The following is a 23,760-nucleotide window of genomic DNA, read 5'->3' on the forward strand; positions in this document are numbered from 1 at the left end:
AAAGATCGAATGTTTTGTATCGAATGATTGAAGTTAACGTTTCCGCGAAAAGTTTAAATTAACTCTGATTTGTAAGAACTGTGTTTATGAGTAAATCCGACGCTAAAGTAAGGCACCGGGATCAGGGCCTTAAAATTTCCGTGAAAGTTTTAATTGACTTGCTATTTAGAACTGTGTTTATGAGTAAATCCAACGATAATGTAGGGCACCAGGATTGGGGCCTTACATGTTACATCCACCACCTGACCTCCACCATCGTTGTTGCCACCCTACCATCACCATCACTACATATGCTACCACCGCTTGATCACCGCCACCCCACCACCATTTTCATCACCGGAGCTACCATCATCATGTAACACCCCGAATGTGGGTTAAATGTTGCGTTTTAAATACTAGCTAAAATATAGGGGCTATTCATGTTCAAAATGAAACAAAAACATGTGAATTATAAAATTGGATTAAAACACACACACACATGTATTGTGTGTGTCAATCATCAGGGAGAAGAACAAGAAGGTAGAAGCCCTTGTTCATCAAGTTCCCAAAATTAAAAGGCCAATTATAAAAAAAAACCCTTGCATGTGGGTAAAATTGTGATTATCTTAACTTGATGATCATAAGGTATCTCTTGAAATCATATTTGATTATAGAAGGGAAAGATGACAAGTAGAATACTTGTGAATGGATTGTGAACATATGATAAAATTGATAGTACATAAATGCTTAAATTCATCATGAGTGTTGGAATTGTGAAGTATTTGGCATAAATCACTTGTTTGTTGGTGTCCAAGTCTACTATGAAGTGGGTTTTAACCATATGGTGAAGAACCCCAATTTCATGAACAATAGGAACAATAGGTAGTGTATTAGCTTTGATTTGATTGGCTTTTACATATAAAATGATTGTTTGTGAGATTTGAATGAAATTAGGATTATATGAAGTGGTAGAAAGTTAAGAAATTTAACTAAATGTACAACTTTGAAATCATGCCTACCAGGTGTTTGATGAAATGGTTGAATGAGAAATATGATGTCTAAGGTGTCATAAGGAGGTTGATATGAACTCTTTTGATAATGTTGGCACATGTTAATAAGTAGGATATAAAAAGAAAAGTATCCTCATGAGTAACCAGGTTGTGATTTATAAGCAACTCGACTGATAATCCGGAAGATCGAACCGAATGGGACGCACAACAAAAAGGGAAGCTTTAAGGTACGTGACTTGATGTTGGGTTTTATTATGTTATAAAATTATATCGATTTAGGTATCTTGAATTAATAATTGGAAGAAGGGTAATTATTAGTTTGAATAATAATAAAATAAGTTTTTAAGATTTAAATAAAGGACTTGTCAATATCGACGTGTAAATGACTTATGTAGTTATACAGACGAAGGTGACATCCTAAGTATATGAACATGGCTAAGAGGAATTAAATAATGACGTTGAATTTATTCACAAGTGATGGATATCACAAGAATGAATCGAGCGGGCCGTCTATGGTTTATATGGCCATAAACCAACATTGACAATGAAACCAATGTATAAACGACCATGGCGTCGTAGAGGTCAAGGTGTGATTATATGCCAACCAAATAATTCGGGTTAGAAACCGGAAAAACAAGAATTTGCTAATATTAAAGGGGTGCAAATATGGACACATGATAATATTTTTTTTACTTGAAGTAAATATAATATATTAATGACAGGAATACCCTTAACGGACCAAATAGTTTGGGTTTGAAACCGGAATTAAGAATGGTAAGAAAACAAGAATTTGCTAATGTTAAAGGCTTGCAAATCGGGACACCTACTAATATTGTTTTTACTTGAAGTGAATAGAATACATTAATGATAGAAATACCCTTAACGAGCCAAATAACTCGGGTTAAAATCCGAATAATGAAAGGAAAGAAAACAATAACTTGTTAATATAAGAAGGGTGTAAAACTGGACACCTGCTAATATAAAAGGGGTGTAAAACTAGCACCCACACCTATAAACTTAAGTGGAGTGCAACATAGACGCTTATATAAGATGATAGACACTTGCTTATATAAGAGGTGTGCAAATATGGCCACGTGCTAATATTAGAGAGGTGCAAATCTGGACATGTGCAATCAAATCATGTTACCTGATTGTGAAACAATATCTAAGATGCTTTTTCTGCAACAATTTATAAAAGATCGCACGTGTCTTTTCTTAGATTCCACCGTCAATCGTTGTTATTCTATAGAAAAATGTTTCACTCATACACCCAGTGATGAACCAGATAACTATTTTCATTGCCAATAAAACGTATTAAACAAATAAGCTAGAACAAAAGGCTAACAGTGTTTATATTAAGTTAAATAAATGGTTATAACTAAGTCTCGTTATATAGTTGCCCGTTTATTAACTTCCCCTTTTACAATTATTAAATTTTACCTGGGCCTTCTTAAAATTGGTTTATTAATGGATCTTGGCTTAGTTTTAAAATGGCCCTATCCATCATTATATTAGGTGTTTAGGTCATCACTTCGTCTACCATTGTTTTGCAGAGCCAAAAGACCACCGAATAATATGATATCTTGTTTTAGCCTCTTTTCATCTCAAGTGCTTTTTGTGGGCTGGTTTTGAAGTTCAAGGAGGGGGATTACAAAATATCATTGAGGGTGGGGTGGGGTGGGGGTGGGGGGCGTTCGAGATTTTAACGCATGTATTACACTAAGTATATTTTTTTAAGATGGGCGACTGCCCACCCTTGAAGAAGCATAGGCCCGCCCATGGTTTCACCTATTGATTAATCCCATGTAATTCCATTATGTTAATTAAAAATATTATAAAAGATAATAGATGCCATTTCTAAAAAATTTCAAAAAATTTAAAATCTATTAAAAGAATTTTAATTTCCATTTTGTGACAAGTAATCATAATGGAATTATAAATTAGCTTCGCGACCACACATGTCAATAATTTCCACCATCGACCACTCCTCTCGTTTGACCATTGGCACCATCACAGTCTGTGCCTCTTCCACATCAACACTTATGTGATTGCAACCACTAGTGTCAACACCCCCATAACCCAATGACTTTCCACTGTCGTGCAATTGTACTACAACCCTCAACAATGACGGCGACTAGGTGGTGTTGGTGCTAGTAGAGGCATAGGTACCAAAGGAGGGATCAAGGGTTGTTGCATTGGTGATGGAGGTGGGGTTGTGACATTATGACAACAATGATAGGTAGAGGCAATATCAGTGGTGGGAGTCATGGGGTTGCGACATTGTTGGCACGTGTAACAAAGTAAGCGATAGTTATAAGGTCACAAAATTGGCGACCAAACAATAGGGTGGCGACGGGTGTGGCGGTAGTGCGATAAGAGTGAGTGATCTAAGATATGAATTCCTTAGGTAGAATTCTCGTTTTAGAATGAATGTTTGAGATTCACTTTACAGGATAAAAACTGAGTGATCTAAATCCACCCATAGCTTGCTTAAATTTATTAACAAAATATATTAAGAATGAAAATTAAAATTCCACTTATAACAAATTCCGGAATGAAAATGAAGTTTCTAAACAAAATCAAGGCTAACATAAAGTTAGATCGAATAAAAACAAACAAAAATCCGAAACAAAACAAAATTAAGCCTTTGTTCTAGAAACAAGCCATGTATTCAAGGAGTAGTCAATGCTAAAACAACTTCACCTTCTCCACGTCACTTTCTTTTCCAATCCCACCACACACACACACGCACAACGAAACCCACACCTTTAAAATAATAATACCCTAATTTAACTTAGAGAAAAAAAACTCAAAACATTTATTTCATTTTTAATTTGATCTATACCGCCGTTGGTTTCGTACAAAATTTATTCAATTCGGCTCCAGTAACCAAATCATAGGAATATGGAAAGAAAGGAAATTGGTGATTGGAACTTCTACGTTCGAGGTTTCTGTTTACATTTACTTGTCTTTCGAATTAGGTTTTGTATTTTAGGGTTTCTTTCTGCAGACGATGGTGGTTGTTGGTCGTCATGTTCGGTGGTGGTGATGTGGTTAACCCTTTTGTTTCCCTGCGGTACAGACAAACTTGAGGTTTCATGGCGGCAAATCTGTAGTTTTGTGGAAATGGAGCTAATTTCCCGCAAAAGTCCAAAACTCCCAAAATTTTTTAGAACAATGTTGTTGGTCTTAACCTTGTTAAAATCAAGGTTAAGGCCTAGAGTTCTTACTTCTCAGCATCTCTTATCCACCCCATGGCGTTGGAGTGGTGGTCCGACATGAGGCAATGAAGGATCGAGGCTTTCCGGTGAAGAAGGGGTTAAGGGTGTGGGGTGGGTGTGAGGTGTTGTAGAAAAAATATGAAATTCGGTTTATAATAAAGTAAGAGAGATTTTTTTTACCCCCTCAACTCATAGAAATGACATATTTTGCACCAGATAACTGGGTTAATCTTCATTAGGAAAATGCAAGTCAATAGGTTGAGGGGGAGGGTGTCAATCTAGGGAATTCCTTAAGATGTGATTAATTTCGGCCAGTAGACCAAAGTTTGGATTATTAAAACCCAACATCCCTTTAATAAAACTTCTTTGTGAAACTAAAAAAAATGAAATAAACAACATACATAGATAAATAAAAAAAATAAGTAAAACGACAAACATATAAAAACAAAATCCAAAAACGACAATACATTTTATTCAATGGTATATAATCATCGTTATTCGTTGTCGTCGCATAGGCTTCGTCTTTAGTTTCCAGTTTCGGTGCCTCCGGATTCATTGCCTTCATTTGTTGCTCTCATGGCTTTATAATTTTGGAATCGGTTTGAGTTTGATGAATATGGAACAGGTTCGAGTTAAAATATGCATAACCGGTTCCTAACCATTGGTTTCAGTCGGTTACTAATCGGTTTTAGCTATACTAGCCCAACTTGAACCGCCCCGTTACATGATGTCGGCCCAACTCACCTCATTGATTAAAATTAATCCCAATAGGCCAACAATTAGGTGTTATGATCTCTATAATGAGTTAACACATTTAATAGTTGCATGCTTGCTTGAAAAATCGTAATTAGCTATTATGTTCTCTATATGTTATAATGTCAAAAACTTCTCTCTTAAGTATTCTTTCTCGCATATATTATGCGAAGTTAACCTTCTTTTCCTATCCTTAATTTTCCTCATTTATGCTTCAACCTCACGTATTAGATTAAATGCCATATATTTGTATTATAGCCCAATATATAGCCCATTGGGCCTTAGGGTTTACTAAAGAGGTTGTTCCCTCCGCTATATATATATATATATAATATTGATCTTCTCATCTCTCATCATTGTTTGACATCGTGTACTGCGATTCCATATCTATTTTCAACGGCAGGTATATGTTCTCCTTGGGTAATGGATTCTTTGTTTGATTGCTTCCTCTTTGCTTGTTAAGTTATATTCCATATATTTCTTAACTAAAATCTGTTGGCCTTGTTTCTTTGATATTTAGGGTTACAAAATCTTGTTATTGTTAAAATTCAATTTAGCTTCTTACTGATTCCAGATAAAATGTTTTATTCCTAAATCGTGTTAATTTTGCCCGAATTTGGTTTAACCTTGTTAATTTATTTAGCGTGATGTGATCTAAGCGGTTTTATATGTCGTAAGTTTGCAAAATTACCTGTTGTGTGTTATATAATGAGTTAAGGCTTTTAACGGTTCCGTTCTTGTATAAACACTTAAATTTTTTTTTCATAAAACGTAATTTGCTTCTAACAAACTCTTATCATTTTATTTTTGTAATGGGTGATTAGAAGTTAATATTCATGATTCGATTGACTGAAAAACTGTCAACTAGGATGTTGATAGTGGCTATCTTTATGTGTTTATGGATACAATTAAAAACTGCAAAAACATAGTAGATTCAAGAGAAAAATGTTTTATTTTTTGTTGATTTACAATTTTATTATAGGAAAACATTTGATTTGAGATTGTGCCCTTATTAATTTAATTCAATGAGATCTAATCAGTTTGATTTGGTTTATAAACAATTGTATTTGCTGTTGTATTTAGTAAATTTTAAATCTTGCTTGTTGCATGAAAAAACTATAATTGTTTTCATATTGGGTAACTTTCTGTTGAAAACTATTTACTTTTTTATTTTGTGTGTTATGAATAATAAAGAAAGCTGCAAAAATAGAGCAAAATGTTTTTCAAATTTTACAATTACAGGAACAACTAAGACAAGAAATACAATCAGAAACTTGAATGATAATACAAATGCATGTATTATGCAGGTTTCTATGTTGCTTTCTGATTGGTGTCGGATGCTTGCTTGGTTTGGTGCATGTAATGTAGCTTGTTCTCATTATGTTCAGGAAGTTCATCGATATGTATCATCAAAGTATAATGATACACCAAACTGGTTTTCCCACAATCTCCCGGTGATTTTATAACTCTTTTCCTTTGTCTTTAACCTAAAAAACACATGCCTGTTAAGGTCGATACAACGAAAAAGAACCTATCTTGATTATCACCTGTTATATTATTAAGAAACATCATATAGATATATAAATAGATCTTGTGTTTTCGGTCTTGAAGGCATGGTTGATGGAAAACAAGTTTATATATGCATGGTCAATGTACATTTCATTAACTTGACACATCTTCTATTGTTTTGGCTAGTTAGTAGTTCCATCCTATTTGTTAGTGATAATATTAGTCTAGGGGTTGTATAGTTATTTTAATTATTTGGGCTTGTTATTATTTAGCTTATACACACACACACACACACACACACACACACATAGGGATGAGATCTAGAGAGAACTCCTTTTAAAGAGAGAACTAGAGAACTAGTAAAGAATTGTTTTTAACTATTTTTAAAAAAATATTTTGTGATTTATTTTTCTTTCCTCATTCTAATAAGATGATATAGTTTCTAAAAGAAAAAAACACTTGTCGGTGTAGTACTGTAGTGCATATGTGCACTAATGCCTATTGCATATATACAATAGTGTTTTATTGCATATAATACAACACAATTGCATTATCCAATACACACTATTGAATATATGCAAATACATCACTAATAATTGTATGCAAAACACATTATCGCATATATATAATATAACACTAATGCACATATGCACTACATCGATTTTTTTTAATTTTTGTATATAATATAACACTATTGCAAATATACAATACAAACAACTATATATATGCTATTCAACACTATTTAAAATATCAAAATTCACACTATTGCACATATGCATTATAAAAAAAGTCGGTGTATTGCATATATGCATTACTCGTTAAATTTTTTATTTTATTTTTATTTTTTTATTTTTATATTTTTTTGTGGTGAAGAATAACAACATATAAGAAGGATGAAAGAAAAAAAAATTTAAAAATTTTTTTTTTTAATTAAATTAAAAATATTTCATTATTAGTTCTCTAGTTCTCTTTATAAAATGGAGTTCTCTCATGATCCTCTCCCTATATATATATATATATAGGAAGTATATTGTAATGTTCAGTTATTAGGAGAATAAAGAGTTATAAGAGTTGCTTGTCTGTCTGGATTTAATATTCCATATAAAAGAGTTATCTTTCAAAACTGTAACACTGAGTGCACCATTAGAAAGAAGGTAACTTTGACATAATATATATAGTATAAGGATCTAAAGTATTTTACTCATTGGAAATGACACAACTTACAGGACCAAGCAGCGAAAGAAGCATGGGAGAGTGAAGGCAATACAGATGTTTGGACCAAAAAGAGGGAGTCTGCACTGTCAACGGCTTATCAGGATGTTGATCAAGTTTGCATAAATGACTTTTCATCCGGATCAACAGGAGTTGTTGTGCTTATTTCACCTTGCCAAATCTTTGCTGCAAACTGTGGTGATAGCAGGTTGGTTTTCTATCGCAGGTCCTACCACGCGCTAACTAAAGATCATAAAGTCTCCTTCAGCCCTCCTAGCTTGTCTTAAATTTCAATTCAGTTTGTGTTTAATAACAAATATGAAACCATCGAACGTTTAAAAATTATGATTATTGGTAATTTCACTATTTTGTCGCGTGACGTTGATGTGGCACTCAAGTGTTATAGGAAGGTTAGCTTAGGTCATCACCTTAAATCACATTTATTTATGTTTTTTGTTTTGGTTTTATGGTATGAAACTAGTTAGTTAATTGAAACAAAATGATCAAATTTTAAATAAACACAATGCTTTACATTTACTAAGTGTTTCGATTATTAAGATATACTTGTATCAGTCAGGTAGATAATCACACATGATACTATTCTTGTTCTCTCTTTCTATTCTTTGTATATATGCATTGAGTCATTAATAACATGATTAATCGAATTTGGGTTTCATGGAAGCTTGAATATAATTTACAAGCAAGCTACCCCAAATTAAGTTTTTCCGTGCATGAGAAAATGATCTTTATTTCAACGAGTCAAGTGTGAATTGAGGATTGAGTAGAAATGACACCTTTTTTGTTAAAGTTACTTGATCCATATAGGCTTTCAGTGGTACTGGCACTAGTTGGTGCCAAACTAGCCACCATATCATTTGCAAAAAAATGCTTATATGACAAAACTGATAAATTAAAGTTATTTACAAGTTTAAAAATGTTATATGTTCAAAACTAATATTTGAAACTAATTAGTAAAGGGTACCTTTCTGTATATCACATGAGTTTCCCTGAGAAACATTTATGTATATTTGATGACAAATAATATGTCAAATTAGTAATTATTGTATTTTTTATGACATAAATACTAAAACTAGTTGCTTACGTGAATTATTCATTACATGAGCAGATATGTCTTCAAGAGATGGTATAACATAACTAAAATTCAGATCTTGCTAGACCATGCTTCATCATCTAAAGGTCACATGGGCTCACCAAGCACGTCTCATGTTGCTGTACGTGAAAGAAAAGAAAAGATGAAAGTGTTGTAGCTTGCGCGCATTATGTTCAAGTTCATCAAAACATTTTGACATAATCTGATGATATGCCAGGAGTTTGCCGCAAAAACAGCTTGGCATATCATCAAATTTTGACAACATGTTTCGATGAACTTCTTGAACATAATGAGCACAAGTTGCATCACTTGCACAACAATAGGCATGTATCCTGCACCCAAAAAAGTTGCTATTACAAGTTATGTTAGAGCTATTTGGAGTCAAGGCTAGAGTAGTCAAGATAGTTTACGAGTCATCAGGATGGTTCCTAATTATCTGGCATTGCTTAGTTTGATTCTGTTGAGTCTTTGTTTATCATTTCAGTTTTTCTTTTTATGATGTAATGCTAATTATATTGTGCACTTATTGAGTATGTAATGCGGGTCATGGTCTAAAAACCTTGTTTGTCAACCTTGGATTTAGGTGAGAATAATTGTCATTGTCATCTCTTTTATATGCCATTTGGTGTCTTTTTGTATTGTACCATACGCTCCAAAATAATTAACTAACTTGTAGTCTGAAGACTACTTTCTTCTCTGTTAAGATCCGTTAGCTTTTAGCAATTGATTTGTATTTAACCTTTTCAAAAAAAAAGTGAACTTTTCTCACATAAGAAAGTTAATTATACAACTGTCATCTTAAATTTTATTAATTATTATTATTATTATTTTTATTAATATTATTGATACATGAACGAAATATCTAATATGTGGTCAACAGAGTATCAATATAGGCAATGACAAAAGAAATAAGATAAGCATTATGATAACGTACAACCCTCATCAAGATAGCGATAACATAGTTCTTATTACCCAGTTTAACTTTCAAGGTCAAACAAACAAATTTCCGACTCTTAATAATGTGAAATGATTGATTCACAACAACAAAGATGATATTATTTCTGAATGAACCCAAAGGGGAGTTCTGACAATCCATCCAACCATTTCACACATCGTTTCACCAACATAAAAACTCAAGTTTCCTTGATCAAAAGTATGAGTTTCTCCCCAAATTAGAATCCAACTACAACTTGGAGTCTTATCCATTCTCAACCTTCTAATCTTTAACCTAATCCGAGAATCATCCTTCCACATGCCTCGAGAATTATATATACAACACAATGCAATATAATTACTAGTATATGCAGGCTCCATTGCAAACAGATGACTCACTGCTATTTCACCTGGCTTATTATTCTTATGCACCTTATGCACCGAAGAGCCTGCAAGAGATACACCAGCTGGTGGGACCATTTTGACTTTTTTCATACTATTCATCAACTTTAGTGCGTCTTCAAAGCATCCAACACGACTCAAAAGATCCACCAAACTCGCGTAGTGGTCCACTCTGGGTTCAAAACCGTATGAAGATCTTATTGAGTTCAAAATCTTTTTATCTTCATTTACAAGGTCCGAATGGCTATAACTAGCTAGGATTGCAGCAAGTGTGACACTATTCGATTTGAATTCCGAGTCTTTCATTTTCTCAAACAAATTAGAGCTTCATATCCCTTACCATGTACTCCAAAGCAGGATATAATGTCATCCACGTCATGAAGTTGAGATTTTTCATTCTGCAAAATATCTTTTTGGCGTCACACAGGCACCCACACTTTGAATACATATCAAGAAGCGAATTATTAATAGTAGTATCGTTATACAACACTGTTTTTTTTAACACCTGCCCGTGAATCTCTCTTCCTTTCGTAACATCTCCTAGCTTCCCCCAAGTGTTCAGAAGGATCCGGAGTGTCATAGAATCATTCCTGGCTTTGTTTCCAAGCATGTTTCTAAAACAACTCAAAGCTTCCAAATGCAAACCGGCTGTAGGGCCCTGTTTTGTACATTAGTATTTTGTATTTACTCGTTCTATTAATGTTTGTATCTTAGTTAGCTTGTCGGTTTGTTCCTTGTATGTTTGGGCCCGAGGCCATGTAAACAAAAGCCCATTAGACTGTAATAATGTAAGAATAGTACATGGAGCTTGCAATATAAAAGGTGCAAGCCTCCATGAATAACAAAACCTTTGGACAAGAATATTATCATATCCTTTCCCCTACTCTTGTAACAACTCGGGTTTTTCTGATTTTTATATAATATCCATTATCCGACCCGTTTTTGTTTCCGGGTAGTTTTAATCAACAAAACATTTCGTTTACGAGTTAATAATATTTTATTATTGTTATTTATTATATTTAATTTATATAACTTTCAATTATTTACAAATTTACCCCTAACCTTACTTTAATCTCTTTATGTTTCCACCTTTAAAGCCTACGGACTAAAATGCAAGATCAGAAAATTTTTATACTCAAACCCATTAAACGAAACCCATTGACCCGTATTTGGGTTCCAATCCGTAGAACCATTTGATTTCTTGAACCATAATTCACGTGATAAACTTGGAATTGATTTTAGAAAATCGTTTCAGTTGAACCCAACGACCTCACTGACGTAACAAATTAGAAACAAGATCATTGTGATTTGTATTGTATTATTATCGAACTGTCCTTAAACAAACTATAGATACACTACCTACATGTGAAACTAACTCAATTATTCTCGTCTGCATTATCTCTATAACCTCGCAAACAATAACCCTAACACCAATTGCAATATACCAGTACCATACACATTCGTTTTTATGCCGGCAGTTTGTGGTCATCTTGCATCATCAATTTGTAGGCCCCGGTCCCGGTGCCCTACTTTAGCGTAGGATTTACTCATAAACACATTTCTAAATATCAGAGTTAATTAAAACTTTTCAAGGAATATAAAACTAACCATATATTACATAATCATTAAAATCTTTTCATAACAACCAAAATTTTGTCTTTTACATAATATAAAAAGTCATATTTAAACATCATAACATTCTTATAAAGATGTCAGCCTCTTCAGTCCAATGCCATATGTCTTCATTCAAGCGAGCTACGTGAATACTAAAAGTCAGTTACGCTAAGTGAGTTCTAGTTAAAACATGCAACATACAATACATTCGCATACTTCATTATACGTATCCATAGATACATATTACATACTTAACCTATCTACCTTTCTCTAATACATGCGTCATACATTCCTTCTTCCTTTCATACTTTCATTCTTTTAGCCTGTGCATTACATACATAACTATCTCTTCGTTTTAAAGAGCATTTCGCCTTATAACCATAATTCGCAGATATTATTATGGTATGCAACCCTTTAACCATCACAGATATTATTAGGGCATGCAACCCTTTAACCTTCGTAGATATTATTAGGGTCTGCAACCCTTTAACCTTCGTAGATATTATTTGGGTCTGCAACCCTGCAACCTTCGCAGATATTATTAGGGTCTGCAACCATTTAACCTTCGCATATATTATTAGGGTCTGCAACCCTTTAGGCATACCACCATACAACCATACATTATCTTCTTTATGTTTATATTTATGCACCTTCACACATATACTTAATCTTTTCTATAACTTTCATATATCATTCATACATCATTCATAAAACAATCACATATCATACACTTACCACTTAAGGTAAGTGTATTAACTAATCACATCGAGTATGCACACAACCCCGAAAACATAACAAGAAAATGGGGCTAGAAACTCACATGGGTCCTGTTCTTCTCTGAGCTAATGGTAGCACCCTTCCTTAGCTGTGCACAAATAATTGTTTAATAAGTTTAAGTGTTAGTTAACTAATTGCTAACTTTATCATACTTCTATGTTAGAGAAACCCCTAGGTACGGGGTCCGGGGCAGCGCCCCATGCAGCGGGGTCTAGGGGCAGCAACCCATAGCAGGTCGAGCTGATTCTAATAAAAAAAAATTATTTTCATTAACTGTTCTTTACTAAAAAGTTCAACAGAAAAACTTAAGTCTGAACTAATCACGAGAAGGCGTGTGCTAAGAATCAACATGCCTTCATTCCTTTTGCTTATGATACATTTGGGTCCCTTGCCCCCGAGGCTCCTAATTTTTAAAAAGAGTTCAGCGGGTCGTGCACAGTAACTCAACGACGCTGAAGAACGATAACTTTATTTTCAGTAGGATCGATTTTGCCATTCAAAAGGGGGTGGCGGTACAGCTTGTTGCCCGCTTACCTGCCATATTGTAATTGGATCCTTTTTGTATTTATATTTTATTAGTGATGCTTTCATTAAACAAACTTAAAAAAAAAACTAATCTAATCGAATTCTAATTCTAATCGAATTCTAATTCTAATCGAATGGCGATTTCTAATCGAATGGTTGTTTCTAATCGAATGGTTGTTCTAATCGAATGGCCATTCGATTCGATTACTTTTTTCACAGATTCACTTCGATTACATTTCCACAGATTCGATTCGATTACTTTTCCACACATTCGAATCGATTACTTTTCAACCGGATTCGATTACAATATCCATTCACATCAATTATGCTTCCCTTCGTTTACACTTTTCATTCGATCACTTTTCTATTCGAATACTTTCCTATTCGATTAGATAACTTTGCCGAATCAAGTTTTTTTAAGAATCTGATTCATATGTTTCCATTCTTATCACTTCCTATTCGAATCCCTTTTTATTCGAATACTTTTCATTGTTGCTAGCTGTGGCCTTTTGCTACACCACTGTAGCATATTATTATTATTATTATTATTATTATTATTATTATTATTATTATTATTACTACTTCATATTTTATCATCCTTTATCATATCTACCATTATTCCATCTTCTAATCATTCCCATTTCTACCCTAGACCAAGATCTAGCTTGTTTTGCAATAAAGTTTAAATCTTTATTGATTTTAAAACCCGATCTCGCTAGATGTTAACTAACTAGTTGAATAAGTCCATTTTTAACATCAAGTTTACATTTTTATTGCATAAACATGTCTGATTTGCCTTCGTATCAACCCTTAGGGCAAACGGACCTTAAAAGCGAAATCTTTAAGCTAAAACATACCTTTTAGGTTCACTTCGAGCTACAGGTTAGCTTCAATACGTGAACCTAGACTTGTTTCTTTCTTGAATAATCAAAGATCTATCACGTATCCTTCTTTATTTGGATTCAGATATAAGCGGTAAGGTTAGAGGAGTGTTAGTGTGTGTGTAGGGATGCTATAGGATAAGAATGAGGGTTTTAGGGAGGTTTAAGGGGTTTATATACCCTTAAGGCCCATCGACCTAATGCCCATCACCATCCCTTATTCCAACTTCTATTAACCAAGCCCACACTCTATTATTTATTTAACTTGACTAAATAATAACACACTTTTAAATAACAAAAATTCCTTTTTATTTATTTATCAAAAGTAGGATGTTACACAATTCGTCATCCTTTAAGGTAATCAAACTATGTAACAGGTTCATTTTTGAGTCAATTTCAATAGCCCTATGGTTAATTTATCAAACATAACGGGATTAATCAAGTTAGGATTTAGGGTTCTTGATTGGAAACTGGGATTTAACTATTTATGTATTTAACAATTCGTTTCTATCTTATACGCAACTGGCATAGTAGCACTGATGGCTAGTGTGATTGTATTAAACCTCGTGAATCGGTCGTCCACCCGGGTTCGATCCAGGCAGAGGCGGTTTCGGTTGTTTATAAAAACTTGTTTTAAGTGACTTTTTAATGTAGTTAATATTAATAACAATAAATAATATTTTTGTTGAAATCGACATCTTGGATTTTATATTTCTTGTCAAATCTCATTAAAAGTTTGCGTTTATGTATATATATATGTGTGTGTGTGTATGTATGTGTTATAGTATACATTAATAAATAAACCAACGTTGTTTAATCAAAACCCGGCACTCAATATTGGCATATACTAGCATTTCTTGTCGTTAAAATTTTTATAAACTCATATATATATATATATATATATATATGCACTGTTTTAAAAACCGGTTCAAAGGGTTCGGAGTTCGCACAACACACCGGTATTTTGAGTCCGCTATTTTTGACAGGTTTGCTAGAACATCATACCGACGGTTTTTGTCTAAAATACCGGTTTTTCCGGGCAAACCAGTTTGAACTCCTAGAAATTTTTGAAATTTGCGGCCATATTTTTTCAAAATTACTTTTAACCCAACAATTAACATTCAAACATGTAAACTTTAGAACTTTTATTTTTAAATTGAGTGCTTTTGCATTATTTATTTAATATGGATTAACTTTTGGATTATTTTTTTGTTATAGGAATAATTTAGTTTTGGGTTATTTTTGATTGAAGTTACATTTATAGGAAATTATAAGGTAAACTATTCAAAAGGTTGAATCTCCCAGTGTAACCCGGTTTAACCGGTTGTACATTTTTTAGCCCAATCTGATACAAGTAAAATACCAGTTTTTAAAACATTGTATGTATTGTATAAAAAGTATAACAAAAATGTTAAACGTGTTAAAAGTATTTTTCGTTAAATATTTGAGATAAAATATCTATTTATATGTATTGTTACATATTATGATTTATTTATCTATATAACTGATTTATATTTGTTTAAATATTAATATTATAAGTATAATATATATTATATAATTATTTAAATTAGTTCCTCTTATTTATGTATATTTAACTATATATTTATCTAAACATTCATATTGAATTTATTTATTTAGATTATTTAATTACTTATTCTAACAAGTATAATTTGATGGTATTTTAAAAAGAGAAATTTGCATTTTGTCTCCCTGGTTTATATCGTCGCGTGATGGGTTAACCCCTGAAAAAGATTTTGCGAACTTTGGACCATTGGATTTCTCGGACGGGTATTTTTGACTCCCATCAACCGTCCTTTGACTGTTAATGGTGAAGGGTAAAGTTGTCCTGTCATAATAATAATAATAATAATAATAATAACAACAACAACAATGATAATAATAGAGCAGCACATCTTCTCAATCATAATCATCATCATCATCTTCCCAGTCATCTTCTCAGTTCATCATCATCATCATCATCATCATCATCATTATCATCATCATCTTCTCAACCAATATCATCATCTTCACAGTTCATCATCATCTTCTATATTAACCCCATCTCTTAGCAGATCTACGATTTCTTCCACCTTCAAAATCCCCAATTCAATCCAATTCCAAACCCTAGATAAATAACATCCTCACCGTCTTCTCCGACAACACCGCTGCCATAACAATAACCACAACCCCAACACTCAGTCCCAGAACCTTCATCGTCACCGGCAACGCCATGATTTCAGCGCCGATTATGGTCGTGGACAGGTTCATCATCGCACCCGACATCGATGCTTCGTTAAACTAATTATGGGTGGTGCTCTGTTTCTTGGCGATTAATGGAGTTTTGTCATTGACTGTGATTATGTTGATGCCTTTGTCTTTCTTTTTGCTGGTTTTGAGAGATGGGTGATTGGGTTTATTGGTTGAAGATTGGATTGTCATGATTTTCTGTGTAATTGGACTTTTGGGTTAGTGGTAAAATGAGTGGAAATGGAAGATGAATTATTGCAGGTTAGGTGTTCGATGAAAAGTATATTTTATTAGTGAGATTTTTGACATGATTCATTTCACACTCACAATTCAACACATAATTACACATCACCAGATCTATTCTAATTCCAATTCAATCCTTACTTACTTACTTACTTACTTACAAAAAGATGATTAATACTTATAAGTCTATTACATAATTAAAGTTTCAATTCTAATGGTGAATATATTACATACTGTATAGATTTGTTAAATGTTAGTTCATCTCAAATGGTTGGTGTTATGTGTTATTAAACTGGGGTCGGGGGTTCGAATCCCACCCTTTACACGAAATTTGGATATTTAGTTTTAGGATTAATTATAGGCTCAGGGGCAAAATGGTCATTTCAACGTTTTTTTGTCGGTTAACTCACGGTCAACTGACGGCAAGGAGACAGACTGACCCGCCAAAATTTCACAGTGGTCCAAAGTTCGCAAAATCTTTTTCAGGGGTTAACCCAATATTATATAACCCAGGGAGACAAAATGCAGATTTCTCTTTTAAAAATAATAAAAACAATCATTTTATAAATAAATGATTAACAATAGTATTTGTTTTGCATTAATAATAATAATAGAATTTCATTGATCAATCAATAAATATTCTAATTACAAAAAATAACTCAAATCATGTCAAAACCCAAATCTATTATACATGTTTTGAAATTTACAATTTATTCATATTACATTATTTAATTAGGAATCATTGTTGGTGAATCCCGAAGGGGTTTAACTGCTCACATCCTCACTTGTGTATTGTTCATATAATTAGGTGAGTATCTCACTCCCATCTTTTACTCATTTTCCATTATTTTGGGGACATATGTGCAACTTAGATATTTTCATATTAATATTATCCACATTAGCAACTCTTATCCTTGTTTATATCAGTTTATGCCTAACTTGTTTATTTGCTTACTTACTTTATTTGAACGCATTCGGAGAGGTCCATCGTTATAGTATGATCATATGACTGTCGTAGTGGCCGGCGTCTATTCGCATGAAAATGGTTTCCCGACAACCAATATTTGGTAACCGATGCCCGATTCGCATGGCAACGTTTTAGCCCTTTCTTTATTATTTGTTTGTGTGACATCCCACATCGGTTAGGAATGAGAACTAAGTCTTCTTCATAAGGAGGTGGATACCTTCCCCATCATAACACGTTTTGGGTACTTAATGGTAGTGAATGAGAGGAGAATTCTGCAGTTAAGCATGCTCAGGTGGAAGTAGCATGGGGATGGGTGGACCACCTATTCAACCAAAAGCAAATCAGTGAGGCGATGGTGGTACGTCTCGACCAAAGCAGACAATATTTAGTGACATTTGTCTGTTTATATTCCTGCTATTTGATGTAAAAAGAGAATGCTATAGTTTGTGGTTATCTTTGGTGCAAAATATGCTCTGAAGTGTTTTTACTGTTTCTTTTCAGGCTTTGGATTTAATACGAGGGAAAAACGTTTTGTTGCTAATGGATTCATCCTTGGAAGGACAATACGCTGACGAGGATGCAACCCTGATGATTGAACTGGCTTCAAAGTGTCTTCAATACGAGGGTAGAGATCGTCCAGATGTCAAGTCTCTTCTTACAGCAGTCGCACTCCTTCAAAAGCAGAAAGAGGTGAAAACATTTCTCTTTTTTCATTTAATAAACGGGTCTTGTTCGGGTTGACGTGTCTAATTAAACGGGTCGTGTTCTTGTTTACTTGTTTAGTCCTAGGTGGACCTACTAACCCGTTTAACCCATTTAATTTACAACCCACTAGCACGATTAAAACGTTTACAACATGATAATCACTCAACGTGTTTGACACGCTTAGATAAATGAGATGTGTTCGCATTATATAGTTTTTAAGTGTGCATCGGTTAGGGTTAGTGTTTTTTCACACAATAAACTTATGGGTCGTATTCGGGTAGAACAACTCAACCCGAAACCTGTCAACTAACCAACCCGTCGCGATTGACACTCCTAGTTATATAAAAATCTAAGTTGACTTGTTTCAATCCTAACCTGTTGACGTTTTTTATCTAACCGGTTTGACATGTTGCAACTTTTGTGTATGTATTTTTAACATATGTGACCCTAATTGAAGTTGTTTTGGTGGTAATTTACATCAACAGGTTGCATCCCATGTGTTATTGGGCCTGACAAAAACCCCGGTGGCGGTTCCAACTTTACTTTCCTCTCTTGGTAAATCATGTGCACGGATGGACCTTACTGCAGTACACGACATTTTGTTAAAAACCGGATATAGAGACGAAGAGGGTGCTGAAAACGAGGTAAGAATAACACCTTTTTCTGTGTTCTACCTAGGCCTATATACGATAATTACGAACCAAACAAACACGAATGGAGCATATTCATTTGCGTTCGTTTAACTTTAACCTAACAAATTATTGAGCATGAGCAATTAGCTGAATGGGGTTTCATTGTTTGTGTTTGTTCATGAAGAAAATAAGTGTGTTCACGTTCGTTCGTTAGTAGTATAAACGAACAGTTCAAAATGTAAACAGACGAACATGCCTGAAGGAGCATGTTCGTGTTCGTTTGTTTAACTTTAACAGAACATGCGATCAAACACTATCAGTTAATCAAACGGGGTTTTCTTGTTCCTGTTCGTTCATTAATAAATTGTGTGTGTTCGTTTTCGTTTGTTAATAGTGTAAACAAATGGTTCACGAACGTAAACGAACAAACATAGCTAGACTGCTGAAGATAGATGAGTGAACATAATAAACAAGAATCTGTTGGGCCTAAAAAATTGATTTTAATTACAATTATAAAACTAGACTAAATTGTAACGGTCCTAAATATTTTATGTGAATATGTAAATAAAAAGTTAAACATAAATAACGAACTAAATGTCTAAATGACTGTTCACGATCATTAATGAACGATCAAGACATGCGCCCATGCTCATTCGTTTTAAAGTTTTGTTCATGTTCATTAATTTGATAAATAATAAACATAAATAAATTTCCCGCCTAACTGTTCACGAACTAGTACACTGAATGTTCAGTTCGTTTACAGGCCTAATTGCCCGAGTTTGCCACTTTTTTATCAATCATGGTTATGGTTGTTTGTTGCATTGGTTTTGACCTTATGAAGCTATCATTTCAAGAATGAACCCAAAAAGTGCAAGATATGCTAAATACAAAAAAGTTTGGAGATATCGCGTTTAGGGACAAAGATTTTAATGGCGCGGTTGAATATTATTCGAAGGTAATTTCATTTCTTCATGTCTCATAAAGTTCAGACTATTTAGTTTTAACACAAGTCATTGTTTGAAACTGTAGGAACCGTTCGGTATAAAAATAAATAAAACACTTTTAATACGATTACAATACAAAGAATAAACAAAAAACACCTATCTAGAAAGCATTAAATTATAGTACAATTACAACTGAAATAAATCAAAGTAGAAGTAGAAGTTAGTGACCGAGGATCGTGTTGAATACGGGCCCTTAAAACAAATTCCGAGTCTCTCCTCGTTTTGTTTTCCAGGGTCAACGACCGGAGCAGTATGTACCGCCGGAGTTGACTAGGCACTCGAATTGGATCGGTTCGTACCTTCTTGGTTGTGTTGAAGAAGATGAAGAAATGTTGGAGAATTTGCAAGCTCTTCAAGTTGCAAAATGGTGTGTCTCAAACCCAAGCCTAGCCTTGGTATTTATAGTGGAGCTAGGATCAAAGACTCAAAACTAAAATTAAATTGCATTAAACGTCTTTAATGCTTTTTATTTTGATTTTGAATTCAATCTGTAACCCCCGTTGAAAAATAAATTGCATTAAACGTCTTTAATGCTTTTTATTCTTATTTTGATTTTCCAACCACTCATCTTTGAGCTTCGATATCTCATTCATCTTAGCTCGGTTTTGGACATGGTTTGACTCGTTGTGATGCTCTCATATAAAGGATAACAAACCCGTAAATAATTATTTATAATACGCAAATATAAATATAATTATTAATGTCCAAAAATTAGCAACCTCATTTTTTTCTAACATTTTTCCAACAATCCCCCACATGAATGGAAATTGAACCGCTCATGCAAGTTTCAAACGATGCAATTCAGCGGTTGAATGTTGCAGGAAAGGTAGGTGTTACCCTTTGAACCCTCCTTTGTGAAGTATACTTAGCCTCATGGCGGTGTGTAGACACGATGTCTTTGAACATACCCCCGTTAGTGTAGACGACAATACACTTCACACAACATTGTCCCTGGTTTAGTCAACCCCTCACTGTCGTGTCCTATTATGGTCCTGGAACACTAGCCTGGTTCCGCGAGAGCTCTAGGATTTTTGCCCCAAAATCCATTCGAAGAGACCCTACTTCTCTCTCACGTAGGTGATTCCCGCTCGAATCTTTGAAAGCCATAGGTTATTCTTGATTTCTACAAGTCATTAACCTTTGTTATGCTTATCCTTGTTTCATGTCACTGATTAGAATGGACTAGGACGCATGCATGCGCAACGCCCTTATAAGTTTGGTTTGGGGTACTCCCACAATGACTACCCTTGGTTTCATGATTAAGTTTTCCTGTTGAACTTAGATCTTGGGATCTCCAGTCAACTAAGTTAGGTTTCCCTCATATCCCCTTATTCCATGGGCTTCAGTCCCATTCCTCTTGATGACTTATAAACTAACTCTTTGCTTAAGCCTTTGGTTAACGGGTCCGCAATGTTATCTTTTGACTTCACATAGTCAATTGTGATAACACCCTTTGAGAGTAGTTGTCGTACCGCATTATGTCTTCGTCGAATATGCCTTGATTTGCCATTATACATTACGCTATGGGATCTACCAATTGCTGAGTGACTGTCACAGTGTATGCAAATGGCCGACAACGGCTGTGGCCATATTGGAATATATTCCATAAATTGACGAAGCCATTCCGCCTATTCGCCACACTTATCTAAGGCGATAAACTCCGATTCCATCGTGGATCTAACTATAATTGTTTGCTTAGACGACTTCTAAGAAATAGCCGCACCACCAAGTGTGAACACGTACCCACTTGTTGATTTGGAATCTTTTATATCCGAAATCCAATTCGCATCACTGTATCGTTAAATTACAGCCGAATCACGGTTATAATGGAGTCCATAGTCTCTCGTGTATCTCAAGTATCTTAGCAACCGCGTGATACTTTACCAATGTTCCTCGCTTGGATTACTAGTGTATCTACTTAGCCGACTCACGATATAAGCTAGATCGGGTCTAGTACATGTCATAAGATACAATATACTACCAATTATTCTTGAGTACTCACGTTGAGCAACCCCTCGCCTCTATTTTTAAATAGATGGTGGGTCGTATCAATTGGTGTTGACGCGACACGCGTGTCATCCTTATTGAATTTCTCAAGAATCTTTTCCACGTAGTGAGATTGACTCAAAACAAGACCGTTTTGGTTTCTAGTGATTTGTACCCCAAGAATCACGTCTGCGAGACCCAAGTCTTTCATGTCAAACCTCGCTTTCAACATGTCTTTTGTTGATCTGATAATGTTATCATTACTCCCAATGATAAGCATATCGTCTACATAAAGATATAATATCACATATCCTCCCGGCGTCTCTTTTACATAGACACATTTGTCACACTCGTTTATTTTGAAACCATTGTCAAGCTACATGATCAAACTTTAAGTGCCATTGTTTTGGAGATTGCTTCAAACCATATAAGGACTTGACAAGTTTACATACCTTGCCCTCTTTTCCTGGGGGGCAGAGAAACCCTCGGGTTGCTCCATGTAAATCACTTCATCTAAATCACCATTTAGAAATGCGGTTTTTACATCCATTTGGTGAACTTCCAAATTGCATAAAGCCGCGATAGCAAGAACCAATCTTATGGAAGTTATTCGCGTGATAGGCGAGTAAGTGTTAAAGTAATCTAGACACTCCTTTTGTCTATACCCTTTGATTACTAATCTTGCCTTGTACTTATCAATACTTCCATCAGCTTTCATCTTCCTTTTGAATATCCAATGATATCCAAGTGGTTTACAACCCGGCAGAAGATCTACTAACTCCCAAGTATGATTTTGCAATATAGAATCTATCTCATTCTTAATTGCTTCTTTCCATTGAGGTGCTTCCGAGGATGTTACCGCCTCGCGGTAGGTATTGGGCTCACCCTCCACCATATAGCTCATGAAATCCGAACCGAAAGACTTTTCAATCCTTGGTCGTTTACATCCTCTAAGCTCACCCTCGTTTTCCTCGGGTTGTTCATGTCTATCATGAACCATATCATCAAACGCTCTTGATGTACTTGCTTCATCAACCGATTTTAATGAAGTTGGGTGTGTTTGTCTTAAACAAGGAAACACATTTTCAAAGAAGTCAGCGGTCCTCCATTCCACGATAGTGCCTTCATGTACATTGGGATTCTTGGACTCATGTACAATAAACCGATGCACATTACTATGGTGTGCATATCCAATGAATATGCAATCCACAGTTTTGGGTCCTATTGTCAATGCCTTTGGTGATGGAACTGTCAACTTGGCTAGGTACCCCCACACTTTCAAGTATTTATATGATGGTTTCTTACCCATCCATAACTCATATGGAGTCTCACTTATTTTCTTGCGGGGTATCATATTCAAGACATAGTTGGCCGAGAGAATAGCCTCCCCCCACAGGTCATATCTCACTCCCGAGCTAATCAACATGGCGTTCATCATCTCTTTCAAAGTGCGATTCTTACGTTCAGCAACGCCATTTGATTTTGGAGAATATGGTGGGGTTCGCTCATGTATTATGCCACTTTGCGCACATAATTCCGCGAAAGGTGAAACATATTCACCGCCCCTATAACTACGCACAACTTTTTTGGATTTTGAATTGATTTTAAACTTTGGAATGCTATTTAAATTGATTAAGCGAGGAACTGAATTAAAATTTACATGTCCTAGTCTACCATGCCAAACACAAGAATTTGAAAACTCAAGCATGTAAATAGAAGTAGTAGTTTTATTCATTGAATTCTTAGCAACAGTTACATTCAATTTAAACATAGCATTGTCAGCATAACCCTTGCCAACATACATTCCTTTCTTAGACAAAATAACTTTGTCCGATTCAATCACCAAACGAAATCCAAACTTGTTGAGCATCCATCCCGAGACAAGATTCTTACGAAACTCAGGAACCTAGAGGGTGTTGGACAGTGTGAGCTCCTTCTCAGAAGTCCGTTTCAAGACCACATCGCCTTCTCCCATGATATTCGCAGTCGCATTATTCCCCATATAAAGCTTTTGGTCACCCGCCGCCTCATTAAAATTCTTAAAGAATT

At 34.6% G+C, this 23,760-nt stretch overlaps 2 protein-coding genes across 2 annotated transcripts; both read right to left on the reverse strand.

The window, feature by feature from the left end:
- Positions 1-9,830: 9,830 nt before the first annotated feature.
- On the reverse strand, positions 9,831-10,436 carry LOC143573593 (pentatricopeptide repeat-containing protein At5g44230-like). Its single transcript, XM_077058432.1, has one exon. The coding sequence runs from the start codon at positions 10,434-10,436 to the stop codon at positions 9,831-9,833; it is 606 nt and encodes a 201-aa protein (XP_076914547.1).
- An 11,273-nt stretch (positions 10,437-21,709) lies between these two features.
- Positions 21,710-23,515, reverse strand: LOC143573594 (uncharacterized). The gene is made up of 2 exons (XM_077058433.1): positions 22,597-23,515; positions 21,710-22,035 (listed from the first exon to the last, which is right to left on the reverse strand). The coding sequence occupies exons 1-2, from the start codon at positions 23,513-23,515 to the stop codon at positions 21,710-21,712; spliced, it is 1,245 nt and encodes a 414-aa protein (XP_076914548.1).
- Positions 23,516-23,760: the final 245 nt, after the last annotated feature.

This window comes from Bidens hawaiensis, unplaced genomic scaffold, assembly GCF_021521415.1.
Source record: "Bidens hawaiensis isolate Kalapana, Puna unplaced genomic scaffold, B.hawaiensis_p1.1 tig00026593_1, whole genome shotgun sequence".
NCBI classification, from domain to species: Eukaryota; Viridiplantae; Streptophyta; class Magnoliopsida; order Asterales; family Asteraceae; genus Bidens; species Bidens hawaiensis.

Excerpts from the sequence above, each read along its gene's own strand:
- LOC143573593 (XM_077058432.1), bottom strand. The coding sequence starts at position 10,436 with ATGAAAGACTCGGAATTCAAATCGAATAGTGTCACACTTGCTGCAATC.
- LOC143573594 (XM_077058433.1), bottom strand. The coding sequence starts at position 23,515 with ATGTATGTTGGCAAGGGTTATGCTGACAATGCTATGTTTAAATTGAAT. Across the intron at positions 22,036-22,596 it reads CATGAGCTATATGGTGGAGG|AGACGCCGGGAGGATATGTG; the intron begins GTGAGCCCAATA and ends TCTATGTAAAAG.